General features: G+C 48.6%; 1 protein-coding gene across 1 annotated transcript in view; it reads left to right on the top strand.

Annotated features, from left to right (window-relative positions):
- SPOCK1 (SPARC (osteonectin), cwcv and kazal like domains proteoglycan 1) overlaps positions 1 to 26,239 on the top strand; it is a 445,128-nt gene that overhangs the window by 349,176 nt on the left and 69,713 nt on the right. Inside the window, exon 6 of the mRNA XM_056124356.1 lies at positions 23,398 to 23,512. Within this exon, the coding sequence (XP_055980331.1) occupies positions 23,398 to 23,512 (115 nt within the window). The remainder of the gene's footprint in view (positions 1 to 23,397; positions 23,513 to 26,239) is intronic.

Genomic DNA, 26,239 nt, shown 5'->3' with positions numbered 1-26,239 from the left:
TGTCAGCACAAGTTTCACGGGGCTCCCTTAAAACCATGGCAAACAAGATTCACAGGGTTTCAAAGCAGAGAAGAAATGAAACCATCACAAGCAAGAGGCCACTTAAATGATCAACAGCAGAACTAGATCCTCAAGAACTTGAGAGATGCAGTGTTCTTGTACAGAGTATAGAATCATTTCAGAATGGGTTTTTGTTTGGGCCACACCCAATGTGCTCAGGGTTTACTCCTGACTGTTTAGGGCTCACTCATGGCAGACGTGGGAGATCATATGGGGTGCTTGGGATCAACTCAGGTTGGCCTCCTGCAAGGCAAATGCCTAGCCCACTGGATTATCACTCAGACCCGGATGTTCAACATGTTTAAGAGACTTTAAATATTACACAGTGGATGATTTACCATCCCAAAATACCATGTCAGCTGGAAACTCTGGGGAGAGACAAAGACAGCCATTGAATGTACTTTTTTTTTTTGCTTTTATTTTGGGGGGGGGGGTGGTCACACCTGGTGATGCACAGGGTTTATTCCTGGCTCTACTCTCAGGAATTACCCCTGGAATTACCTTTGGCGGTGCTCAGGGGACCATATGGGATGCTAGGAATCAAACCTGGGTCGGCCATGTGCAAGGCAAACACCCTACCCGCTGTGCTATTGCTCCAGCCCCCCGAATGTACTTTTGAAGGTAGAATACACATGTGAACTTCACCTGCAAAGGAAACAAAGCTTTAACTCCTAATTTTATTTTTTTTAAATTAAAGAAATTTTTAAAATTTTTTAAAAAATCCTCGCCCCAAGAGACCCAGCTCTAGCAGCCGACCTCCACTACCCAACCACCACCATGCTCCAGGCGCTTTCCAGACACTTGGGCCAAGCCTCACATATGAATGAAGTCCCATGAACTCAGGTAATGTGAAACTTTATGACCTTGGAATCTGGACTCAGTGGGACCCAGGAACAGAGATCCTCTGCCTGCTTACCCCAGTCTCCAGTGACCCAAGAATCACACCCTTAAGCCACACCCTGTGGGCACCACCAGATGATCTCATCAGCCACCCTCCAGAACTCATGGCTGCTCCTCCCAGACAGGAGTATAAAATGAGGCCCCCATGGCCATGCCACCGGACTCCGCATCAGGCTGTTTTCACTCAGGGCGCCCCAGAGTGTAGCGGGTGAGAGCCCTCCCTGCCCCAAGGGACCCAGCCCCAGCAACCGACCTCCACTACCCAACTGCTGCCATGCTCCAGGCTGCTTTCTGGACCATGCAGCCACTTTGCGACACATTATTATAGGATGCTTTCTACACATTTTCTATAATTGTCACACATATTTGATGGGTTTCAGACAGTAGGCAACAAATCACTAGATCACTTGATCACTTGACTTCCTGTTAATCATTAATTTGCTCGTGCGGGCACCAGTAACATCTCCATTTGTCCCTGTCACATACTAGTGTAGCCCAATGGCGTCTGTTGGTTCTAGGAACACAAAAAGCCTCAAACCAATCATTCATGATCTCGATGAAGAAGTCTGACCATATGGTAGGTGGGCGGCCACACGGTCATTTGACGTCCCGTGGAATCCAGTCTGAGTCTGTAACGGCTCTAGTCCAGCAGTTGTCTCCAAATCTCATTACGTGTCCAGTCCATCTGATTTTCGACGTCTTGGCAAATGAGACAGCATCCCTGATTCTTGATCGTTGATGGAGGTCAAAACTCCGGATTCTTTCTCTCATTTGAGTGAAACATGATACTCCAAGCATAGCTCTTTCAATTCCTCTTTGGGAGACCCAAATAGCGTTCTCATCCTGTTTGCGTAGGGCCCAGGTCTCTGAGGTATATGTTAATGCAGGAAGAACAGTGGAATCAAAGAGATGTGCCCAGAGCCAGAGGTTCTTCGTCCTCTTAGCTATTTCTTCGACGTTCTTGAAGGCGTTCCAAGCCGCTCTCTTCCTCCTGCACAGCTCAGGTGCCAGGTCATTTGTTATATTGACTTCTCAATCTAGGTACACATAACTGTTGCATTCGGAGATGGTCGTTCCGTTGAGCGTGAATGGAGTGTAAGGAACGAGGCTGTTTCTCATAAACATTGTCTTCATAAGATTCAGCTGACTATAGGCAACAAATCATAGAGATAAATATATAAATATATGCTTCTTGGAGAGAGCCCGGCAAGCTACCGAGCATATCCCGCCTGCAAGGGCAGTGCCTGGCAAGCTCCCCGTGGCATATTTGATATGCTAAAACAAGTAACGACAACAGGTCTCATTCCCCTGGCCCTGAAAGAGCCTCCAGTCATTGGGAAAAGATGAGTAAGAAGAGGTTGCTAAAATCTCAGAGCTGGGAGGAATAGAGACGTTACTGGTGCCAGCTCAAGTAAATCGATGAACAACAGGATAACAGTGATACAGTGATATAGTGAAAAAAGATTTTAATTAAAGATTAAACAGTGCCCAGGGGACAAACCCAGTGCTACTCAGCCAGCCAAGATGGACAGTTCACTTCTGAGCCCAGTATGCAAAGCTGCTCGTACCCAGCAGCCTAGCATGCACCAGGCCTCAAAGGGCTGCCCCAGCAGTTTTCAGGACCATTGGCAGTACATCCAACAGAGCTAGTATCTGGGAGAAGACTCAAGTCTTTGCATGTGCAAGGCATATGTCCTGTAGCTATCTCCCCAGTCCCTCAATTGTTTATTTTAAAATTTGCACTTAAAAATATTAAAATTCACATCTATGTTATCTCTTTACCAACAAAATGGCGTGTCGGATTTCAGAAGGGAGAACGTTGAGAACGACATATCCATACTGCGGAATTTGGTATGTGGGCAGGTGGACATGGCTTTCGAAGAGATCTGAGTAGAAGTCATGGATAATCTTCTCCATTGCCTTTCTGGAAAATGTGATAGATCCATCAGGACGTTGGAGAGCAGTCATCTTTGTCTTGTAGTTGATGAAGGACAGGCGGGCATTATGAATGCTTTTCCCGGCTTCTGCCACATCTACCAGCACTTCTGCTTTTTTCTCTTTGAGGTCTTCCTTTATCACACATCTGCACTGCTTTTCGAGCTCGGATGTTCGCTTGCCTGAGGCATGCGCCAAACCACATTGGCGAATAAGCTCAAGAGTTTTCGAAGACAGGTTTTTTGTGGCTATCTCTCTCTTGGCATTCCTTGCACAATCATATGCTGAACCAGTCGATCATATTCCTTGTCAATGTTGTCAATGACAGCATCTTCCCATGTTGCAGCAATAGTGCCAAAGAGCTCCCAGTTGGTGATTGTTTTGGGAGTTCTCTTCTTAAAATTCGCAGCCCTTTCTCCCCGCTCGGTGAAGTAGAATTTTGCATGAAGGAGACTGTGGTCCGATCCCATTTGGAATTTTGGGACAACAGCGACATCGGTCAGGCAAAACCGTCAATTGAATATGATGTGGTCAGTCTCGTTGTGGAACCATCCAATGGGAGACTCCCATGTCCAACGTTTAGATTCGGCCTTCTGGAACTGTGAATTACCATGAATAGTCTTGGTCGACATGATGAACTCAGACAGTCTCTCACCCTGTTAGTTCCATTCTAGGCCGTGGGTCCCGATGTGGAGTGCTTCAGCTGATCTTCTCGGTCCTGTATTGTCATTCAAATCACCAACAGTGATCTTGTAGAAGGTGTGGTCTTCTTTATAGAACTTCTCCAGCTCTATGTAGAACTTCTCAATTTCTCCTTCATCATAATTGGATGTTGGTACATAGACAATGAAGATAGAAACTGCCGGCAGTGAGCCACATCTATTCAAGTGTAATTGTACGATTCGGGTTGTTAGGCATTCGAATAATCAATGCTCATAGCAAAGTTTGTGTTGACAAGGACACCGATGCCTCCAATGCCTCTTTTATTGCATGTTCCGAGGAAAAGTTCTCCTCCAGTGCCGAAAACGGCGTGATGAGATTGATGCCTTCTTGTCTTGGTCAGACCAATGATGTCGTACTTGATCTTTTGCGCTTGTACCATCAGGTCCTCGATGGATGCATCTGAAGCCAGCATACATGCATTGAAAGTACAGACAATCATTTTTGACTTTTTTCATTTTGGCATCCTAGTTCGCCCTTGAGATTTTATCAGCCTCTCCTTCCTCATCCTTCTCAACGCTGCCGTATTTCGTCGGTAAAGAAACGAACAGCACCTGGCCCAGATAAGGTCAGACCTGAACACCTGAAGAACCTACCGTCAGTACTCATCAATATGCTGGCTTGGCTCTTCACATACTGCCTGTCTGAATGCAAGGTTCCATCCCAATGGAAAACCAGTAGGACTGTACTGCTGTACAAGAAGGGAGACATCCACGACATTGGCAACTATTGCCCGTCTGCTTAATGTCTGTCATCTACAAGCTGTTCACTCGAGTCATCCTGAATAGGATTGGCAGAACACTAGATGAAGGACAACCATGTGAGCAAGCCAGTTTTCGAAAAGAATTCAGCACAATTGACCATATCCACATGATAACCAAGCTCATTGAGGTTTCTCGGGAGTTCAAGATGCCGCTCTGTCTATTGTTCATTGATTTAAAGAAGGCCTTTAATTCTGTTGAGACAGAAGCGGTCATTGAAGCCCTAGCCAATCAGGGCATTCAAACTCAATACATCAGGATCCTCTGTGATCTGTATTATGGATTCACTACCAGGATCTCACCATTCTACAAAGAAGTGATCATCCATGTCAAGAGAGGTGTTCGGCAGGGTGATGCCATTTCACCAAAACTCTTCAGTGCCACCCTCGAGAACGTCATGTGATGACTGGAATGGGAAGGAATGGGAGTGAAGATAGATGGTCGGCAACTACACCACCTCCGCTTTGCTGATGACATTGTTCTAATAACACCAAACATTAACCAAGCGGCACAAATGCTGGCCGACTTCGGCCATGAGTGTGGAAAGGTCAGACTACAGCTGAATCTCACGAAGACAATGTTTATGAGAAACACTCTTGTTCATGACATTCCATTAACTCTCAATGGGACAAACATCTCTGAATGCAACAGTTATGTGTACCTAGGTCAAGAAGTCAACATGACGAATGACCTGGCACCTGAGTTGTGCAGGAGAAAGAGAGTGGCTTGGAATGCCCTCAAGAGTGTTGAAGAAATAGCTAAGAGGACGAAGAACCTCCAGCTTTGGGCACATCTCTTTGATTCCACTGTTCTTCCTGCATTATCATATGCCTCAGAGACCTGGGTCCTACGCAAACAGGATGAGAATGCTATTCGGGTCTCCCAAAGAGGAATTGAAAGAGCTATGCTTGGAGTATCACATTTCACTCAAATGAGAGAAAGAATCCAGAGTTCAGACCTCTGTCGACTGTCAAGAATCAGGGACGCTGTCTCGTTTGCCAAGATGTTGAAAATCAGATGGGCTGGACACGTAATGAGATTTGGAGACGACTGCTGGATTAGAGCCATTACAGACTGGATTCCACGGGACGTCAAAAGATCGTGTGGCAGCCCACCTACCAGATGGTCAGACTTCTTCATCAAGACCCTGAACGATCGGTTTGAGGCTCTTTGTGTTCCTAGAACGAACAGATGCCATTGGGCTACACTAGCACGTGACAGGGACAAATGGAGACGTTACTGGCACCCACTTGAGCAAATCGATGATTAATGGGAAGTGAAGTGATCAAGTGATGTTATCTCTACAATCCCCTTTTCTGTAATGGGAAAGGAATGGAATCAGCAGAGGTCCCAACAGAACTAGGAAGTTTACATTTTCCCATCCTGAATGATGTAACAGACATAGGCATTGATCAAGCAGCAATAAAACCACTTCGTGGAATGGGCACCTGAGCCCTCAGCGAAATGTTGGAGTCACTCATCTCCCTAGGTAACTGCCTCATTTGTTGCCTGAGAGGAAGCACACAGAAGCACACTGCAGGATGTGTGCTGTTTAACAATGATCAGAGGAATTTTACCTTAGGAGTTGGCGGCACATCCAATGGTCTCCAGGCTCATTTCGGACTCTGTGCTCAGGGATCACTCCAGGTGGTGCTCATAGGACCATTTGTGTGGTTCCAGGGATCAAACCCTGATTCAGCACCATGCAAGGCAAGCACCTTTACTCTGTACTGTTTGTCATTGAGCACAATTTTTACCAAAAGGAGTTCAACTGAAGCCTCACTCTTGAAGGCATTCACTTCCGTTTATAGGGAAGAAGGAGGTCACATAGATGCAGTGGCAAATTCAGAATGTGGGTATCTGAGGGGACAGAAAATGGACCAGGATTCTGCATTAAATGAGACAAAAGTACAGAAAATTTTATGATCACTGTTTAAGCCCAATTAGAAACAAGCCAATCAAGATTTTAAATGGAATAGATGTTTGGGGCACTAAGGAAAATTGATTCTGAACTGGGAAATAGCATTATTTGCACTTAACTACATAATAACATTGTAGTTGAGTAAGAAAAACATATTTCTTAGAAAGCTCTCTTGAAGAACAGAAAGCTGCTTTCAAATAATTTAGCAAAGAATAAGAAATCAAATGAATATGGCAAAACCTTGAACTTGTTGAATGGAGATCATGGAAATTCACTGGAGCAGTCTTTTCATTGCATTCATGCATCGGGATTCATTCAAAATGCTTCCAGGAGAAAAAAAAAGTTTGTTGTTTAGGGAAACTATTCATCTTTTGTTAATACTGTTATCTCAAATGTTGAATGTATGCCCCAATTATTAGTGGACAGGAAGACATAGTCGTAGAATAATTTTTAGAGAAAGAATAGTGAGGAATTAAAAGCATACTGTGTATTTACCTCACAGATTTAAATATATAACTAAATTATAAGGCCGGAGTGAGTGATAGTACAGCAGATAAGGCACTTGCCTTGTTCACGGCCAACCTGGGTTTGATCCCTAGCATCCCAGTTGGTCCCCAAGAGTGAATCCTAAGTGCAGAGCCAAGATTAATCCCTGAGTACTGCCGGGTATGACTCTAAAACAAAACAATATTTTATAAAAGTTAATAAATATATAACTAAATATAAAAATGAAAAGAAATATTTAAATATAAATGAAAACTAAAACTTCAAAAGTAAAAATAGAAGGAAAATCTTTGTGGTCATGAGCTAGGGAAATAATTCTTATGTATAACACCAAATGCAAGAGGCACAAAACCAAAATGGACACTTTTCAATGCTGCTCTTAGAGAAACGGTGTTACAGGAATGGAAACTGATGGAACTGGAACGTGGCTTAAGTGTTTGATCCCTGGATTTGTATGAGCCCCAGATTACCTGTGGGCTTAGCCCTATCCAGACCCAAGCAAAACTGTACTAGTGGGCAAGACCATCAGACACAGCTTCGCTGGGTGTGCCCCTCCCCCAGTTTTATCTGAGGGTGACTTCTATAAAAAACAAAAGGGGCCAAGAGAAAGAATAAAAATTGAAGCAAACCTTGCAGTAAAATGGTTGCCAGTTATTTAACTGATATTGGACTTGCATTGAGAAAATAGAAAGCATGTCCTAAATTCATTAATAAACAGCTTAATACAAACAGGCGAAGATCAGAAAAGGCATTTCCCACAAGAAGATACAGGGATGGTAAGTAAACACATCAGAATGGCTGAGCATTATGTATCATTGCCAAAATGCAAATTACTTCCTCAAGAGGATACCACTTAGGTTAACTGCCGTGTCATTGGCTGGAGCTCCCTCCCACACTGTTGGGCGTGCTAGTGTCTCCACCACACCTTGGAACACAGTGTGGACCTTCCTTTCAAAACAACTGCATCCCCCATTCTAATTCGTGAGTGCCTCTGTCTGTAGATGTTGCTGTCTGCACTTGCTCAGAATGACTTGGCTCCAGCAAAGAACTCAAATTCCCACCCAGTAGTGAATGAGCGAACAGATGTAATATGCCCAGTACTCTCAGATGCTACCCAGAAATAGTCAGGAATGAACCCCTGGTCCTATAATAACAGGAACGAATCCAAAAGTAATCTGGCAGAGTGAAAGTCAAACCAAAAATTATCGTACTGTTTGGTCCTCTAGATGTAAACCTTGAGAAAAATGTAAGCTGGTCTGTAGGAAGAGCAAGCAGACAGGTAGTTTTTATGATGGGGGAAGGATGGAAACATGGAGTGATGCTAGGCTACTTGATTGTGGTGATGGTTTCATGAGTGTGTGTTGATCAGATTGTACACTTCATTGAAAATTCTTTTTTTTTAAATTGGGGGAATGACACCTGACAGTCCTCAGAGCCCATTCTAAATGCAAGATTCAAGGGTTACTCCCAGTGGTGCCCCAGGACCCTCTGGTGCTGGCTTGTCATGCTGAGTCTCTGGCATGACAAGCATGTACTCCACCCACCTTGAGCCCTCTCCCTGGGAGTGTGTGTGAGGTAGTGCCTGCCTACCAGACCTCATGGTAGCTGGTTACAGTGTTCTGGAAAAGATCCTTGTGCCACAGACTGTGTCTCTGGGTTAGCACCTACTTCCAGTCACCCACATTTGCTTCCATGCTTTTCTCTTTTTAGACACATTTTATCAAAGAGATCCCATCTTATACTTTATCTAGGCAGAATAAAGCCGGAAAAAAATGGGGGCATTTTTTCATTCATTTTTTTGGTTTTTGTTTTGTTGTTTTTATTTGTTTTTGTTTTGTTGTTGTTGTTGTTTTTGTTTTTGTTTGGTTTCTTTTAGGGCAACTCTTAGCAGTGCTCAGGGACTGCTCCCAGCTTGGTGCTCATGAGGGTTCCCTTCTAACAGTGCTCAGAAAACCATGTGGTGTGAGGGGTTGAACCCAATTCTTCTGTCTGGAAAGCATGTGCTGGACCCATTGCTTTCTCTCTCTAGCCCTCAAAATCTTTTGATTGGAAGTTTGAGCAGTAGAAAAGTGTGAAAATATTTGAGCAAGAGCACCTGGGTTAGTTGTCCAAGGGTTCCCCAGTTCCCAAGCAAGGAAGCCGTCTTCACACATTCCCTGATGACCTGCAAAGTCCTGATCCCCCATCTCAACCCAATTCAGAGCTCCTGAGCCCCCATGCTGGCATAGCTACCAACTCAGTTCAGTCCATACTTATCTAGGGGGATCAGGTCCCATTAGAATGGTCCAGAAAACTGGATAGTTTTTAATGATAAACATTTTTAATAATTTTCATACCCTCACACCCCCACTTTCAAGAAATACTCTGGATGCAGCATAACTCCTGCTTTGGCAAGTAAGTAATGGCCAATAATGGCCTGGACCAGCTAGCTCATGGACCGCTCTCATCCAACCAGGCTACTGGAAGATTTGTGTATGAACCTTCTCCCCAGCTTCCTGTCCCTTGCACCTGGAATAGCCCTTTCCCAGGGCATCATCTTCATCCCTCCCCACCTCCCAGTCCAAGATTGCATTGGAGGGTGGGGGCTATATCTCCCTGGAGGATGACTAACTTCCTGGGCACTGCCTCTGCAGTGCCATTTCCCAACCCTGCCCAGATGGATGGTGTGGTACCCAAGCTTTGCTCTGTCTCGGGTCATGCCCTGTGTTTTGTCACAGCCCCATGGAAGGCGTGGAAATGAGCAGAAATGCCCAGAGGCAGTGCTGGAGGCTGAGGATCCAGAGGGGGCCTGCTACCCTCCTCCCCATCATTTGTGTCCTGTGAACACAATGTTGTGGTTCCACTCCCAGCCTGCCCATTGCCCCTGTAGGTTTCTTCTTGGGGGGACCCACCACTGCCATGAGAGTAGCGCCCCCTCTTTTCTGTTCACTCACCCCATTGGCGCCAAGGCAGAGGGGGCGACACGGGTCGCCTGGTCCGCATAGCTCATGACCTCTCTTGATTGCATGCTTTACAGATCCACGGTTTTATCCCCGAAGCTGTCATTTTTCTTGACCTGCTGTTTTAGTCACTCAAAACAATATTAGTCTATTGCTTTGGAGTTTCTTGGGCTTTTTCTCCTTCATAAAGTTCCCATCAACCCCAAAGTAATAATAGCTAATGGGGAGAGTTGCAGACAGCAGTCAACTCGGCCCTCCTCCCCAGCCCCCGACTGGTAGCTGGGCCCTGCAGAACTGTAGCTCCCTCTCTTGCAGGTTTCCACACCCTGGCTAAGGCGATTTCATCTTCCTTTTAATTTTTTTTATTGTTTTTGGGGGGTTAGGGCAGTGTATACCAGCAATGCTCAGAGCTTACTCCTGGCCTTGTGCTCAGGGATCACTGCTGGCAGGATTCAGGGGACTATCTGGGGTGCCAAGGATCAACCCGTGTCAGCTGCATTCAAGGCCAGACCCTCCCCACTGTACTGTCTCGCTTGTACTGTATGGTCGGCCTGCCTTTCCAGAGAGTTGGTAGCAGCGCTCACAGTATGGCTGATCCTCATTTGTGGCTGTCAGTGTCCCAGGGCACCAGCTGACACTTGGGTTCTTTCCCCCCGATTCAGGGTACTCAACTTTCCTGGCTCAGTGGCAGGGAGTGGCTTTGGAGGGACTGTTGAACCCCCTACATGTTCATTCATTCAGATTGAAAGCTGAGTTCCTGGTGGGTCCCCTTACTTCTCTGCACCCCAAACCTCAGTGATGTCCGATTTGCTCTTTGCACCTTCAACCCCTGGTGGGCTTCCTAGCAACACCGACCCTCCTGCCCCCATCTGGCCAGTGTCCCATCCAAGACACCAGGGCATACCCCCACACCTGGATTCTCAACCCTCAGCACCATTCTAGTGGGCCTACCCATGGATCTTAGTGGACCCTGCGGGAATGCCCATGTTTCCAAATTTCACATGTGTGCATTTGTTCTGCGGCTGCCCCTCTTCCAAGTGTGGGCCAGTTGGAAGAGAAATCATGGTTCATTTGTGCTTGCAAACAGGTGGGTACACGGAAAGGTGGGAATGGGAGGAGCTGTAGACTCCAGAAGGGGAGCAGGGCAGCCCAGGAGGAAGGAACGTGACAGCTGAAGGATGAAACAAGGAGCTGACAGAGTCTGAAATGGGCAGCTGGTGAGTCCTGCTCTGAAGAAGCGTTTCTGCCCTGCGGACAGACCGTCTTTCTGAGTCAGAGGCAAGAAGCTGTCTCAGACCCCAGAGCACCTGGCGTGGGGTTGGGGTTGAAGAGCAGGGTTCCCTCCACCTCTTCCCATGTGCTGAGGCTCGGGGATGTGTGCACTGGCAAATTGCTTCTCTGCAGAACTGGGAAATGACCCAGCAATTTTGTTGACAAAGAAACAGGGCAGGATTGCCTGGGTTTTTTGTTGTTGTTTCTGCAGAAGGTGGCTGCTTCTAGAGGCCAGCTCCCTGCTTTTTCATTGAGATCAGAACTTTAAAGGGAGCAGCTTATCTTGCAAGGAATGTGCAGTTCTTCTCAGAGGAAGGATGGCTCCTGTCTAATTCTGAAGGACGGGCCCTCGCCAGCTTCTGCTTCTGTTTATCTAAAGGTTCAAGCAAGTGTGAGACTGTCTGGCCTCAGGGATCAGATCTGTGCCCATGCTGCTGCCCCTCTCTGCCTGCAGGGTGGGGGTTGGACTGCTGTGAGCATCCTTCCTCCCCCTCCCCCCGCATCTCCTTCCCTAGAGCCTTTCCTTGTCCAGCTCTGACTATGAAGCTGTGAGCAATATCCCAATGCTTCCTTGCTGTGGCCATTGCCAAGTGTGGCTGTAAACTTGAGTGTGGCTGCTGAGACAAGTGTCCATAGGGACATTTGCATCTCCGTGTGAGAGGATGCATCCCACGGGAGGGGGAGGGGGTAAGTGTAGGTGGTGGAGGGGTGGGGGTGGGGAGTTCATATTTCGCAAAGGGGTGTTCCTTGTTTAAAGCTGCATCTGCTTTCAAGGAGCTTCCTTAGTCAGTCTGATGGCTGTATATTTGTAGGTGACCCGAGAGGTGTTCCCCTGATGGCCTGGTTAGTCCTGAGGACATGAAGGCCCAGTGTGTCCAGTAGAGGGAAGCAGCCCTGTCTCTCCTGGACCCTGCTCCTGCACCCCATCCAGGGATAGAGAAGGAGACACAGGGGCCTCAGAAGTTGTCTAAGTGAGGCTAGAGCCCAAGTCTCCTGACCTTCCTGGGGACAGCTGTTTCTGGGGGAGCAGGCAATGCTGGGGGGGGAGGAGGCGGTTTGCAGCAGGGTGTCACAGGTGGTACCTGCACATGTCCTGCTTTCCAGAGAGTTCCACCATGCTGAGCTGCCTGTGCTATGTTCCTCCCACATGACTTCTGTTCTCTATGTTTGCTGACCTCCTTTATAGACCTTTTGTGTTCCCTCCTCTGAGCGAGAGAACATTCTCTGGCCTCCTAAAAGTTTCCGCTGATGTGGCACTTGACTCTAAATTCTCCTGGCTGTCACAGTAACATTCACAAGAGATGATGCTTCTATTTTATTATTATTATTATTATTATTATTTTGCTTTTGAGCCACACCCAGCAGTGCTCAGGGCTTATTCCTGACTCCGTGCTCAGGGATTCCTCTTGGTTGGCTCTGGGGACCATTTGGGGTGCCAGGAATTGAACCTGGGTCGGTCTTGTGCAAGGCCAATGCCTTACTCACTGTACACTGCTCTGGACCTGAGACATGCTTTTAGATGAATTTGATAACATTAAAACATCCACAGCAAGAAAGGTCAAGATAAAATAGCTCTGGTGAGGGCCGGTGAGGGTCACTTTGCCCTTTGGTGGTGCGTTTCCGTGGCCCAGAGGTGTGGGGTGTCCTCTCTGAGTTCCTCCATCCCAGGCCTACACACAGGTCTACTTGAGGTCTCTGGAGAAAAGCGGAGCGTTGAGGAGTGGAGAATTGAAGAGGACCCCTGTGACGCCGCCCCCCAGGCAGCAGGGGACAGGAGGTGGTTGTGAGTTTGATTATCCAGGGCAGGATTGCGGGGAGATGGGCACTTGGTACTGCTATGGCGCCAGCTTCCCGGTGCGGGGCAGGCGAGTGCATTGCAGCAGACGTCTGGAGATAGACTGTTCCATTTCCTTCACCCGTGAACCCCCCAGAGCTTGCTGATCTATGTTTGAAGAATCACTCAGCTGTACGAAACACAAATTATATCGGATGGAGAGCAGCAAGCTTCCTGGAGATCACAGTTGGCCTTTGTTAATGAGTTTGGGCCTGATGAACACTGGTTCTGAGTTGGCATCAAAATATGGCTGTGAGAGGTGGGTGGGAGGAAGTTTGGAGAGCTGGGGACGCGGGCCTGCACCAGGGGAGCTGCAGGCTTTGCTCTGACTACTACGGCCACAGCACAGCCCTGGCTGTCACCCTGCACCTTGGCATGTCCCAGATTACCTAGCAGGAGCAGGCCTAAGACCCAAGGAGCAGCCACGAAGCCCACATGTGCTCCTACCAGTTCAGCCTCACCCAGACTCTGGAGTGAGGGATTTCCAATAGCCTCCAGCCACCAGGCAGTCTTTTCTGCACAGCTGGGGAGACTCATGCATGCTCACTCCTAGAATCTGCCTCTATGGTCATACCTACCACCGTCCCTCCCAATCTCCTCCCCCACCTGATACACACACACACACACACACACACACACACACACACACACACACACATACTATGCTGGGGTCATGCCCTCTCATCCATGTCAAGACTGAGCTTTGTGAACAGACTGAGCCTCACTCAGCTCCCTTGGGCCTAGTTTGAGAAACTCTTGCATCCACTGATTTTTGCCTGCCCCCTGCCTTGCAGGCCTAGAAGACTGCAACCCACCCAGCTCTGGGTATAACCCTATGTCACATTGAGGCCATCTCAGGAGGCAGGGACTCTAACTTGGGGCCCCAAGAGAAAGCCCCCAGGAAGAGGGTCCCCATGGAAGAAGGCACCCCCCCACACCTCAGGACATTAAAGGTGCAGGCACCAGATTCCATCTGCTCACTCTGGCCTGGGGAGAGGGGGCTCTTTGGGGTGTGCCTGCCTGAGTGTGGGTACTGCCCCTTTCCACAGGTTGGAGGAGAATTGAGATGAGGCTTGTTTGAGGGAAACAAGTCCCCAAAGGCAGACTAGAGGGCAGACGCTGCCAGGCACATCACGGCTCTGCTCCATCATCCTGGAATGCCCTCCCACAAGGGCACTTTATTACAAAAATGTGGCTTTCACAGAGGTGATGCCAAGCAAAGAAAATCATCTCTGAGTGATGCGGCTCTTTCGTTCAGCACCATGAGCGAGCAATAAAATCAGGTCGCTGCTTACAGCCCACAATACCCGGGTGCGTGGAAATATCACCTTGCCAGGGCTCTTGGTCCCATCTGTATGGCTAGCTCTGGTCACCTTTGTCTTGTGGTGTGGAGGCACGAGATATGCTAAGGAGGCATGGCAGCTTTGTGGAGGAGAAAATCAGGATGTTTGTGGATGGGCTCAAACTCATGGCTTGAGCTTTGGTTAGGCACATATGGGCAGTGCTGGCACAGGGGCAATAGCCTGGCCTCCCACTTGGCAGGGAGGATCTGCTGGGGCCATTAGAGGGACTATCATGGTTGTTGCCTGGTGAGTATAGGATTCTCTGTGCATCAATGCCTGGAGCTCCATGACAGAACGTCATAGGGCTGGTGATAGTGACATCAGGTCATGCAGATCTGCTCAGTGGGCAGCAGGATGTCCAGGTGTGTCCATTCATTTATCTGCCCAAGCATGTGCCTTTCCTGCTGTCCTAGCCCTCCCATCCTCATTTTCTTAGACTCCCTTACCTACATCCCTGATTCCACCATTGGCATCTCATGAGCAGAACTTGGGTTTTACTGCATTGGTAAAACATTATCGAGTTTGGTTTCTGAAAGCAAACCCAGGAAAGTTTATGTAAACCAGGCTGATATTTATATTTCGGTGGTCAGAGAGATAGTATGGAAATTAAAACACTTTGCGGTGGTCAGAAAGACAATACAGAAGTTAAAACACCTTGCACATGGCTGACCCTGATTTTATTCCCTGCATGGTGACATTTCCTGAGCACATTGATCTTCTCATATCACCCCAACATGGTAACATTCCCTGAGCACAGATTCAGGAAGAGCCTCTAAGTTGACACGCAGTGTGTCCCTTAAACACAGAAACCAAAACCAAATTGGCCACTCCATATTCTGAATGAGGTCCAGGTGAGGCTGTGGCAGTTACCTGTAGACACACAGCTGTCTTTGTCCAGTCTTGGTTTATCCCACCCAGGCCATGTGGATACGTGTGCTCACTCATGTCTCCATGTTTAGTCTGCTCATTCCAGGGGTGCTGCCTGCCTCACCTGAGGGATCTGTGCTTGAAGAAAACCTTAGCCTTTTGCTGAGCAAATCCTGGTAGGAAGCCCCCACCTCCCCAGGCCAAGCGCTCACTGTCTAGCAGGTAACACAGGAGGCAGCAGTTCAGGGGGGCAGATAGGACCCTTTTCTGGGAAGAAGCCAGCTAACAAACACACCTAGGGCAGACCAAATCGATGGTGCTTTGCCCTGTCCCTGGATTCAATCACCGCTAAACATACAGATGGTTTAAAGAGTTGTGCCATGAATACATGACCAGACCAGACAGTTCACGTTTGGCCACGTTTGCTCGCTCCTGCACACAGGACATGGCCACTTTGCCCTTTGCCTTTCAGGAATCACAGATGGGGTGACACCTTACACCCCTAAGATAGAAAACAAGGCAGTAGGGACCACTCCCAGACAAGCACTTCCATGGACACTGTCACCTCAGTGTCACCTCCTAGACAAAGCCCCAAATCCTCCACAGTTCTGAGAGATGGATGCGGGAGGTAGAGGTAACTCGATTTGTGTGTGTATGAGGCCCTGGGGTCCATCCAAGCAACCCCACACACGGACACCATGGTCTGTCCAAACTGTGTTTTCTGCTCCCCTTTGTATTATTACTGCTACTTACTATCTGCTTGAGGTTGTTTCCTATTGCATAGATTCCCATGAAGCATTGTAAGGTGAGAACCCCTATAACCTAGGGGTGCTTTTCTGGGGTACTTCCTTCCATGATACATGCTGAGGCGGGGGGGGCATGCCTATGAGTGCCACATGGTCCCACTGTTGAATTCCTTGATTGGCCCTTTGGTCCACTTAAGGCGTGACTGCCAGATATCTGGCATCACTTCTCAAAAATATATGGCCTATATTCTTGGAGAAGTTGATGGTCCTTCCTTGACTCAGTTATTACACAGGGAGCTGCAGCATGGAGCCTTTCTAATTCTAGCATTCCTTCTAAATTTATATAACTGGCATTCTTCTGGGGGGGGGGGAAGCCTTTCCTTTTCTCACATATTTAGCAACTTGGTTTTTAACGTTGAAGGTTCTGCCTTCTTTGGAACTTTCATCTCAGAAAAGTGGAGGAAGGAGAGAAAGGGGCAAGGCGTGATGGAACATGCACCAGCCCTTTAGATTAGTGGACCTCTTCTGCTCTCACCCTGCCCTGTTCTAGCTAGACCTTCTTCCCTGCCCTCTTCTGGGCCAAGTTAGTATCTCTACCGCAGGACCTTTGTACTTCCCCTGTGCCTGGACACCCCCGCCCACTTGGCTCTCCCCTCAGACCCAGATTCCATTTTACCGGCTGGAGCGAGTTCACTGAACTGAATGTGTGTGATGCATGTAAGAGGTTGGGAGCCGAGTCTTAGCACCACAGGACACCTTATGATAGGGACAGGAAGGGAACGCAAAGACTGAGATGAGGTATGGGCCCCAAGAAAAGGAACCATTACTATGGAATGTCATAGGGTAGGCCTACCTGGTAACCTGGATGTCCTAGGCTCTGTCCATACCCTAGATGATGGGATAATTAGAGGGATAATCATCTCTACATCCGCGCATCTCTACATCTCACATCTACATACTTTTTTATAGTAAACACAACAAAGAAATGCTTACCCACCCCTTTGTTTAAAAAATAAAAAGTCTAAGAGAGAAAGTGTTTCCGCCTTTATCTGGAACCCTTCAGGGGACCCCTCTCAGAATCTGGAACTTCCCTGACTAATTTTCCCCTTCCCTTAATTGAAGTCTTTTCTGAATCTGGCCACTTGGTCTCCAGTCCTTGCTTCAGTTTGACTACTGGAGGCCAAGAGCCCAGACATGTATCTGCTGTAACATCTAAACCCTCAGGTAGTGGCTCCTGAGTGTCAGTGCCAACTTGGCAACTTTTCTGGTCATCCCAGCCAGACCCCATCCCTTCGGGTATCTCACGGTGCCCATAAGGACCTGCCTGAGTATGGAGCACCCAGCCCACTGCTTCAGAGTCTAGATCTGGGCCCAGAGTAGATGCTCAGCAAGTATTGCTTGAATGTGTGGTTCGTAAGGAGAGACATGTGCTAGTCATGTGACCAACTTCCCTTTCTTGTGTCCTTTCCTGGACCCTCCCCGGTGAGCCTGGAGAATTCAGGCTCTGGACAGAAAGTTCGGTTGTTCTGTCTGCCAGGGCCAAGGCCACTGGTCAGCAGCTACTCCCAGGTATTTAGCCAGAGGAGCTGGGAGAGTATCACACACACCCCACTTCTGTAACACGATTTTGGGGGAATAAAAAACAAATCAGAATTCATCAACTGTGAAGAAAATTGTCAACTGTGAACTGTCAACAGTCTGGTTTAAAAATAGATGATAGGTTGATGAAATATAACAGAGAAAACAATTTCAATAAAATGCTGAAAGTAATTCCTGAAGCATCTGAGGCAAGGCCAAGAGTGTCGCGTGGTGGCACAAGTGTGTCCAGTGTACACACACAAATACACACACACACACACACACACACACACACACCAGAGAGATGGGATTAGCTTGGATTTGCAAATCAGGAACAAAATGACTTGCTGGCCATGGTGGGGACACAGTGGTCCAGCCTCCAGGCTGGTGTGCTATGCAAGACTGAGGGGAAAATTGGGGGAAATCTGGTGGCACATTTATTTTGAAGTAGGTCAGCCTTTGAAGTCTTTCTGCTCCTTCAGAATATCTGTACCTCTCCCCGGTGGCTGCTTCTGTGATGATTGGGGAAGGCATTTCTCTTTTAGCAGGTTATAAGTTCTAGAAGCTTCAGGGAGAATGGCTGAATTTATATGTTTGTTTGTCTAAATAGGGGTTTCGATATAATTTTAAAACTCTTGATTTCCCACTTTTCCAGTGCCCCTCCCCCCTTAGATAGTTATACTAATTATTTATTCAGTTGCCTTTGCATAAAATCAATAGGAAAGGCCTGAATTTTTTATGCCTCCATTCTTCTGCCTATAATCACTGCCCTGCTGAACTCTCTCTGTCTTCTCTGTCTGGCCTTTCCCTGTGCTTCTTCCATGTTTTTGTTTTTCTTTCTCTCTTTCCTTTTTTCCCCAGGAAAATAGAGCTATCTTGGTATAAAAGCCCCCAAACAAGGTCTTCCCCTTCTGTAGGTGGTGCCTCTTTCCCAGCATCTAGAGAGTAGGTGTATGCCCTGCCAGGTTTATTACAAAGCACCAGTGCCACAGCCCTGGGGACGCACTGCCTGCCCTGCCTGGGGTCCCCTAGTTCTCCCTCAGGTGCAGTGGCACCTCGAGGGGTGTCTGCTGCCTCTGCCTCTGGCCTCTTCTGATGAAGCCACTCCAGGCCTGCCTGTCACCAACTCTGCTGATCGGAAAACTGAATGGTTAATGGCCCATTGCCCCAAAGTCTCCTTTTGCTGTTCCCACCTTTCATTCCCCGCACTTCCTCCTTAAAGGGGATACTTCTGATACCCCCTTACCCGTTCCAAAAATTTCCATTTTTCAGGTTTTTTTTTGCGGGGGGGGACTTTGTTTTATGATTTGCTGGTGGGGATCGACAGCAGGGTTCCCCTTCCACCTGCTGTTAATCAGAGCTTTGCCAATGCAGTTCCCCAAAGTGCAGACCCAAGGGAGCCGAGTCTGAGTGTGCAGCTGGTTCCAGATCTCCTTCCCCTAGCTAGGAGGCAGTGGGGGTGCTGGGGGGACTGACTCCTGCTGCCAGGCAAGTTCCCAGGCACATAAATCTCCAACCCTGATCTCTGGGATTTCCTCTCCTGCACCATTGCATGTCTGGGGAGAGAGAAGGCGTGAAAACTTGGAAACTTGTAGGTTTGCCCCATCATTACTGCCCCATGGCTGTCAGAGACACTTTTTCCTTATCACATCTCCCACAGAGCATCCTTTTCACTCTGCTTCCTGCTGCTTTTCCCATATGTACCCTCATGGGTGCCAGGGACCTGTGCACAGCGAGAGGTACTGAAAGGTGACACAAACCATCTCTCTCTCTCTCTCTCTCTCTCTCTCTCTCTCTCTCTCTCTCTCTCTCTCTCTGTCTCTCTCCCCCCCCCCCATCTCTTTCCCTCATACATACCAGGTACGCCCTTCATCCCTGAGTGGCATCCCAGGGTCCTGTGGTCCTAGTTCTCTGGAGAGGAGAGGACAGCATCACTGGCTTCTTGGGACTCTAGAATCTGGATAGCAAACAGGACATACTCCAGCCAGGTCCCACCAGAGCTGCATATCCTCTGCCCCTGTGACTAGGGCCCTGCCCCTACTGTTGACCCGGGGCTTAGTGTGAAGGCCCTTCCCAGGTACACCTGGCCTGCCCTCCCCCCAACACACACACACACACACACACACACACACACACACACACTGTAGTATGGGCTAGCAGGACACCTTTTGCTAAAATGCTCCCCTTCCTTGGTAGGTGAGGGTGGGAGGCTTAGGAGCAGTGAGGTCTGTCCTATCTTGGACTTAGAGAAGAGTTGTGAGGAGGTGCAAGCCCAATGGTGATCTGGGGAGATGTGAGGAGAGAGACCATTACCTCCATGGAAGGCTAGAAATTCCATGTTATATTCTGTCACAAAGCAGTGGGGAAAGAAACGCACATTTGTGTGATTTATGTAAACGTCCAGTCCAGTAACTACAAAGCTCTCAGAATCCAGCACCCAACTTGGGAAGCTAAGAGTTGGCAACTGCACTCTGCTCCAAGAAAGCAACCGGCATCCCAGGGAGCCTCCCATACCCCTGGAGGGAACCCCTATCTTGATGGTATTTGTCATCCCCCAACTTTAAAAGTAGCTTTCACTACTTATATATGTATCTTTAAATAGCATGTTTTGAGCTTTATAGGGGGAAAAAGAGGGATTTGTAGCCTTTGGAGCTTTATTGAAATGCCACATATTGTCCTGAGAGATAAAAGGCAGCTCTGCGCCCTCATAGGGTGCATTTTCAGCAGCGCAGATAATTACTCTTCTCCCTGGTGGCGCCTTCCTCGAGTCAGGCGACTGCACTGGGGAGGGCTGCTCAGGTAGCCTGGAGGCCACAATCTCAGCATCCAGCCGCTGGGGCTCGGGATGAGACTGCGCCCCTGTCAGGGACAGTTGTCAGGGGCAACTAGGGAACGAACAGGACTCCGGTGACAGCCTGGGGGATGCAGAGCATTTTTGTTTTCCTGTTTACTGAGTGTCCAGTAAAGAAAAGCTGTTTACCAAACACCTCTGCAGGGCTCAGGGACTGACTGTGCGTGTATGTGCTTCAGAAGCCAAATTGAAACTGGATCGTCTCCTGTTCTTTCCTCCTCCAGAGTTTATTTTTTCCCAAAATAGGCAACACTCCTCCTCTCACCACATAGACACAACACACACACACACACACACACATGCACACACAAACACACACAAATAGGGGTCACTGGCACCGCCCAGGAGGGTAGCAGTAGCCTGGATGTTATTGCGGGGCGCTTTCTGTTTGTGTCTGAGAACCTCTGCTCCAGCAGGGAGCCCATCTTTGTGTTTTCCCACTCCCTCTGAATGGCCCCTGGTCCCCCAATTGCCACGTTGAGGGGCTGTAGCACTGGCCTCACCATGTGTATGCAGCAGACGTGAGCTATGGGTGAGGTGCAGCTTGGTTCCATGGCATGAGTAGCCCTTATCCAGGAGAGGAAGAAAGCAGGAGATGAAAGCATGCATGTTTGGAGTTGGCTTTCCTGGCAATGCATAGGGACCCTTGGGTGCCCAGGATGGAACTCGGGGCTTCACACTCCAGTTACTTCCAGGGTCCACAGTGGTCCCACAATCAGTGGTCTGAAGACCAAGTTCTCAGCCTGTGGGGCCTGGCCTGTGCCATAGCCACTTACCATCAATTGGTCAAAACAAAGTCATGTGTCCAGGATAAGTGGCCCTCAGGAAGGAGTCCCTGGGGTGTGGAGAGAATAAATATGAGTATTGGACATGCTGACAGCACCAGAATGATCAGGATTTTCCTAAGCAATGTCATCATTTTGACTTTGTGAAGGAATTTTACATGTAAAACAAATGTATTTTGGGGATGGAGCAATAATACAGCGGAAAGGGTGTTTACCTAGCATGTGGTCCACCCACGTTTGATCTCCGACATCCCATTTGGTTTCCCCCAAGCACCAACAGGAGTAATTCCTGAGTGAAGAGCCAAAAGGAACCCCTGAGCTTCACTGTGTGTGACCCAAAAAGGAAAAAAGTATATTGCCCCCTAAGTTGGCTTTGGGTATTTTGTTTGTGAAAGAAAGATTCTGAGACCTGAATCTGAGGCTGGTTCTTGGGCAAGGAGATGGCTGGCCTTTGCTCAGCCTGGGCCATGGGCAGCAGTGCTATTCGCAGAGATGGGCTTCTGGTCCTCAGAACCCACTGCCACCTTCCCACATCCCCTGTGGCGTTCCTTCTGCTCCCAGGCACGTCCCCTTCTTGTGGGGCACTCTTGCACTCCATTCACATGTTCTCTCACAAGGTTCAGAAAGACGTGCTCTATTAGCTCCATTGAGAGTCATGGGATCTGGGCCTCCGGGGTTATGACTTCCTTCATGGATCCTCCACAAATCCTACCTCCATGCTGGTCACACACTCGATGCCCACACATGCAGGAGTATCTGCAGCAGGGGGAAGCCCTCTGGGTCTCCACGTCTCTGTGGCTGGCTCTTTCTGCCAGGGTCACCTGCCACTTGCGGGTGACTGTTAGTCACAGCAGAGTGACCCGAATGAATGTGTTGAAGAGCACTCACCACAAAGTGTCATCAGATTGGAGCCGGAGAACTGAGACCCCCAGTGGACCTGCATTCTGTGTATTGCTCAGCCACTTTCAAAGACACGCAACCCCATGCCCCTCCCCCCCCCCCCCACACACCACCACATACACACCCAACAGCAAAGCAAATCTCCTCTTGGCTCTCTGCCCTCTGCCAGACTCCCCATGATGCCGGATCAGAGGCGCGTGCACAGTGGGTGCTCAGGAAAGTGTGCCTCACTGGTCTTCCTTTGAACTGCTAGCAGAAACATAGTCTGTGGTTCAGGGGCCTCTGTAGAGAACTGATTCCACACTGACCTCATTCCACAGTATGAGAGCCATACTGGGGGAGGAAGTGAATTCTTCACACATAGCCTGTACAGGATCAGGCCAGGACCTAGCTCTCTAACATCCCATCCACAAGACAGAGCTCGTGACGCGGGGCCCTCCTATGCTGAGCGCTGGGGTCAGGTGCTGCCTTTAATCCTACTTCATGCCCCAACCCTCTCCCCGACCACCCCAGCCCGCTGTGAGACTCATAATCTTTAAGATCTAATCTGAGTGTCAGTTGCTTATTCTACATCTTAAGAATTTGTAAGAATGTTCTCTCTGGTGGTCTTTCACTTGGTTTTCATTTGGGGGCCACACCTGCTGTTGCTTGGAAACTATTCCTGGTTTGATGCTAGGGGACCTTATAGTGTTTAGGGTCAAACTTGGGGCTCCCATGTGCAAAGCTTGAACTTCGACCCTTTGATCCCTCTCCTTGGGCCTGAATGGTGGTCTTTCACACCCCTCAGTGATATTCTTTTGTGCTTGTATTAGGAATCTAGTGAGAGAAAGAGTCCTAAGTTGGCAGGAAAATGGCTGGGTGTGACCATTGTCACTGATAAGAGCTGGTAAGAGGATAAGGATTTGAGACTTCTGATACTGGCTTCTAGATGCCATGGATGTTTCCAGCCTGCCCCAAGTTAGTGGAACAGCCACAGGCATTCTGTAACAGGGAGAGACTATCAGGCTGAGAGCACTCACCCTTCATGTGCTCGCAGGGTGCATGGGCGGGGCTCACCTGCTATGTCCCAGCTTACTCAATTCCCACTGTCACTGTTCCCTCCTAGGAAGTGATGGGAGAGCAGCTAAGGGGGCCAAGGCAGCTCTGATGGAGGAGCACAGCAGCGGGGAGCAGCTATACCTTGGGATCTAGAGGCGTATATCCCAGACTAATCGGCTTTTATTGCCAGTTACTGGATGAGTTTAACATTCGTTCCGGTGAGCCATCCAGGGCTCCTTACGAGTCATCCCCTGCATTGAGAAATAGCTTAAAGGGCATCACACTGTGATTCAGACCTGGAACAGAGACAAACCCCTCTGTTCTCAGACCTGAACAGCTGAGGGGTATGGACCCAAGAGCTGGGAAAGGGGTAAGGAAGCCACGTGGCCCCCAGGAGCCTGCCCGGCTGTGTTCTCACGGCCTGCGCCATCTTTCCTTTGCAGTGCAAGTTGGAGTTCCACGCTTGCTCGATGGGGAAAAACCTCGCCACCCTCTGCGATGGGCCCTGTCCGTGTCTCCCGGAGCCCGAGCCACCGAAACCTAAGGTGGAAAAGAATGGTGAGTGGGGAACACAGGGACACTGGTGGCGGCGGGAGGAGGGGATGAGACAGGGTTGCCAGGGTCCTGCTCTACCCCCCGTGGGCAGCTGACATCGCCCAGGGTGACTACTGGAGCCCAGACTGGGGACAAGGGGTCTTCCTTGGCAGGCTTTCTGGTTTGTCTGGAAAATCACACCAAACTGCCTTCAGTTCCCATGCTTCAGAACAGGAAGAACTGGGAGGCTTTGAAAATGATGCTTTGAGGCCGGACTGGCTCAAGATCCAATGGGCAGGCTTTTCAGCATCCAAAACCAGGGCCTGCTCTGGAGTTCATCTAGGTCTTCCTTGAACTTTAATATCAAAATTCTTTGAAAATGGCAAGACCATATTTCAGAATTGAGACTTCAGAGACGTCATCTGGGTATAGAGCAGCCCCCGTCCCCGCCCCCCAAAGCCTGCCTTCATGATTAGATTCTGCTTGGCATGCAGCGCCATGACACGCCGGATGAAAAGACAGCGTCTCCCCTGGGCTGCTGTGCCTGCGTGGCTGTTTTCCTGATGGCCACATGCATGTCCCCCCACTGGTGGAGTTTTTCTCTCTGAGACCCCAGATGGAAGTGTGCATTTGACAGGGCTGGGCTTCGCTTACGTGACCTGTGAGTCCATGGGATGCTTCACACTTCTCTGTGAAGGAGTGTGTGCGTGTGTGTGTGTGTGTGTGCGCGCGTGTGTGTGCGCATGTGTGTGCGCGTGTGTGTGCGCGCATATGTGAGCATGTGTCATTGTGTCTTCTCACGCCAGCAGCTATTTGTGTCCATACGCATCAGTCACACGCAGTCTTTTCCCGACAAAGAAAGTGAAGATGCCCGAGTCATTTGTTCATGGTAGCGAGACAATGAGGATATTGTCCTTCAGGCCCCCTTTGGGAGCACAATCCAGGATGTAGAAGGATATCATAAACCACAGAGCTCCGTGCTCACTAACGGCACCATTCCTGACACACTTTGCTTTGCTTTGCTTTGCTTTGCTTTGCATGGAGGGGCCCATGGTGCTAGTGTTCAGGGCTCTGGGCTGTGTGCAAGGCAAGTACCTCTACCCACTGTAATCTCTCTCCAGATCCATGCATCACTCCTGATGATCAAACACTGATCTCAGAGAATGTTGCCCGAGTTACTGATAAAACTGAAATATGAAATTAATATACAACAGCCTCAGGGACATGGGGAGAACATAAAGCCATGCAGTGTAAAGCTTCTCCCATGCCCAGAAAATTAATTTCTTTCTAGAAATGCCTTAAGAATCTTCCTGGGAAGTCTCCATAACCTTTGTCATTCTCGGCCTTTTATTTATTGCTCTTGTTTACCCAACTCTGCTGAATCTAGGAGAGTCAGCTAAGAAAACCATCACCGTCCTGGTCAGTGGGTGAATGAGGATCTCCTCGAGGGGTCCCGGTCTGCCAGACTCTCCTGACTCCCATGAGGAGGAAGCAGATGTGGACCTGTTTTCTTGGAGGATGCCATGATTCTCCACATGAAACAGAAACTCCTTTCTGCCCCTCCCCTCCTCTCCTTTCACTTTTTTGGTGGTGGTGGTGGGAGGCTCACATGGAGTTTCTCTGAGCTTAGTGGTCATTCCTGGCCGACCATATGCTTCCAGGGATTGAGACCTGGACCTCCTTCATGCCAGGCATCTGCTCAGTCCTTAGATCCATCTCCCCAGCCCACAACCCTCTTTTCTTAATGGTGGGCAGCCACATCTGCTGAAATAAAGTTCATCCTCAAACAGGGCACTCCTAATGCGACCTTGACCATACCATCTATTTGTTCGCTTATTTACTGGCAACGTTGGGACACATTCTTGCTGGAGTGCAGGCAAGTAATAACATTGCCATTAAAGTAGGGACTCAGAAGGAAAAAAAAGTGTTGTTTCTGAATGCTGAGAGGCTGGTGAAAGCAAGATTACCATTTCAAAGGATTTCATTTCAAAATACATGTGATAGTATAGACTTCTAAGTTAATAGTGAGAGCTGTATCAGAAAGGACTTCAGCCTTATCAGAAATAAGAATAATCAAAAAATAAACCAGAAAATTTCCCAAACATCCAAATCCCTCAGTTTCTCAGGGCTGTATAATTGCTCTTTTTCCTTCACTCCCTCTTTTATTCTAGTGTTATCTATACCCATTGATGCCTGGGGGATACTGGAGGCTGGCTGCTGGGGTGGGTGCAGGACCATGAAGTGCCAGGGGTCAGACCTGATTGTTGGACATGCAGTGTGTGTGCAAAGCTGTTGGATAACATTGGGTTGTCCTTGCTCCTCCCACAGGGAGCTTAGGTTTATTGAGCCACTCCCACAACAGTGCCCCTGAGGCATACCCAATTCCATCAGGCACTAATAATCCTATATTGCTTTTCTCTTTTCTTTATGCATTTGCATGGCTTGTTTAGCAATGTCCTTTTTTTTTTTTGTATAGACACAAGAAGATAGTTCATGCTATGTTTTGTAACATGGAAATTAATTGACTCTAAAATAAGATTTACTCCTGGGCATCCATATTTACTTGACTTGAGCCTTGGTTGCGCTTTGTTCCTAGCACTCCAAAAGCAGGGTCCTGACAAAGGACTGGTTAGACACAGGGCAAGCTGTGAGCTACCCTGGCACAGAAATGGGACAAGCCAAGTGCCATAATACTTAACTGTATGTTACAAGCACGGTCATCGGCAAACTCTGTCATGACCCAAAAAGAAG

Source organism: Sorex fumeus, unplaced genomic scaffold, assembly GCF_029834395.1.
Source record: "Sorex fumeus unplaced genomic scaffold, SorFum_2.1 ptg000051l, whole genome shotgun sequence".
Classification (NCBI taxonomy): domain Eukaryota; kingdom Metazoa; phylum Chordata; class Mammalia; order Eulipotyphla; family Soricidae; genus Sorex; species Sorex fumeus.
This window is presented reverse-complemented; position numbering and strand designations above follow the sequence as displayed.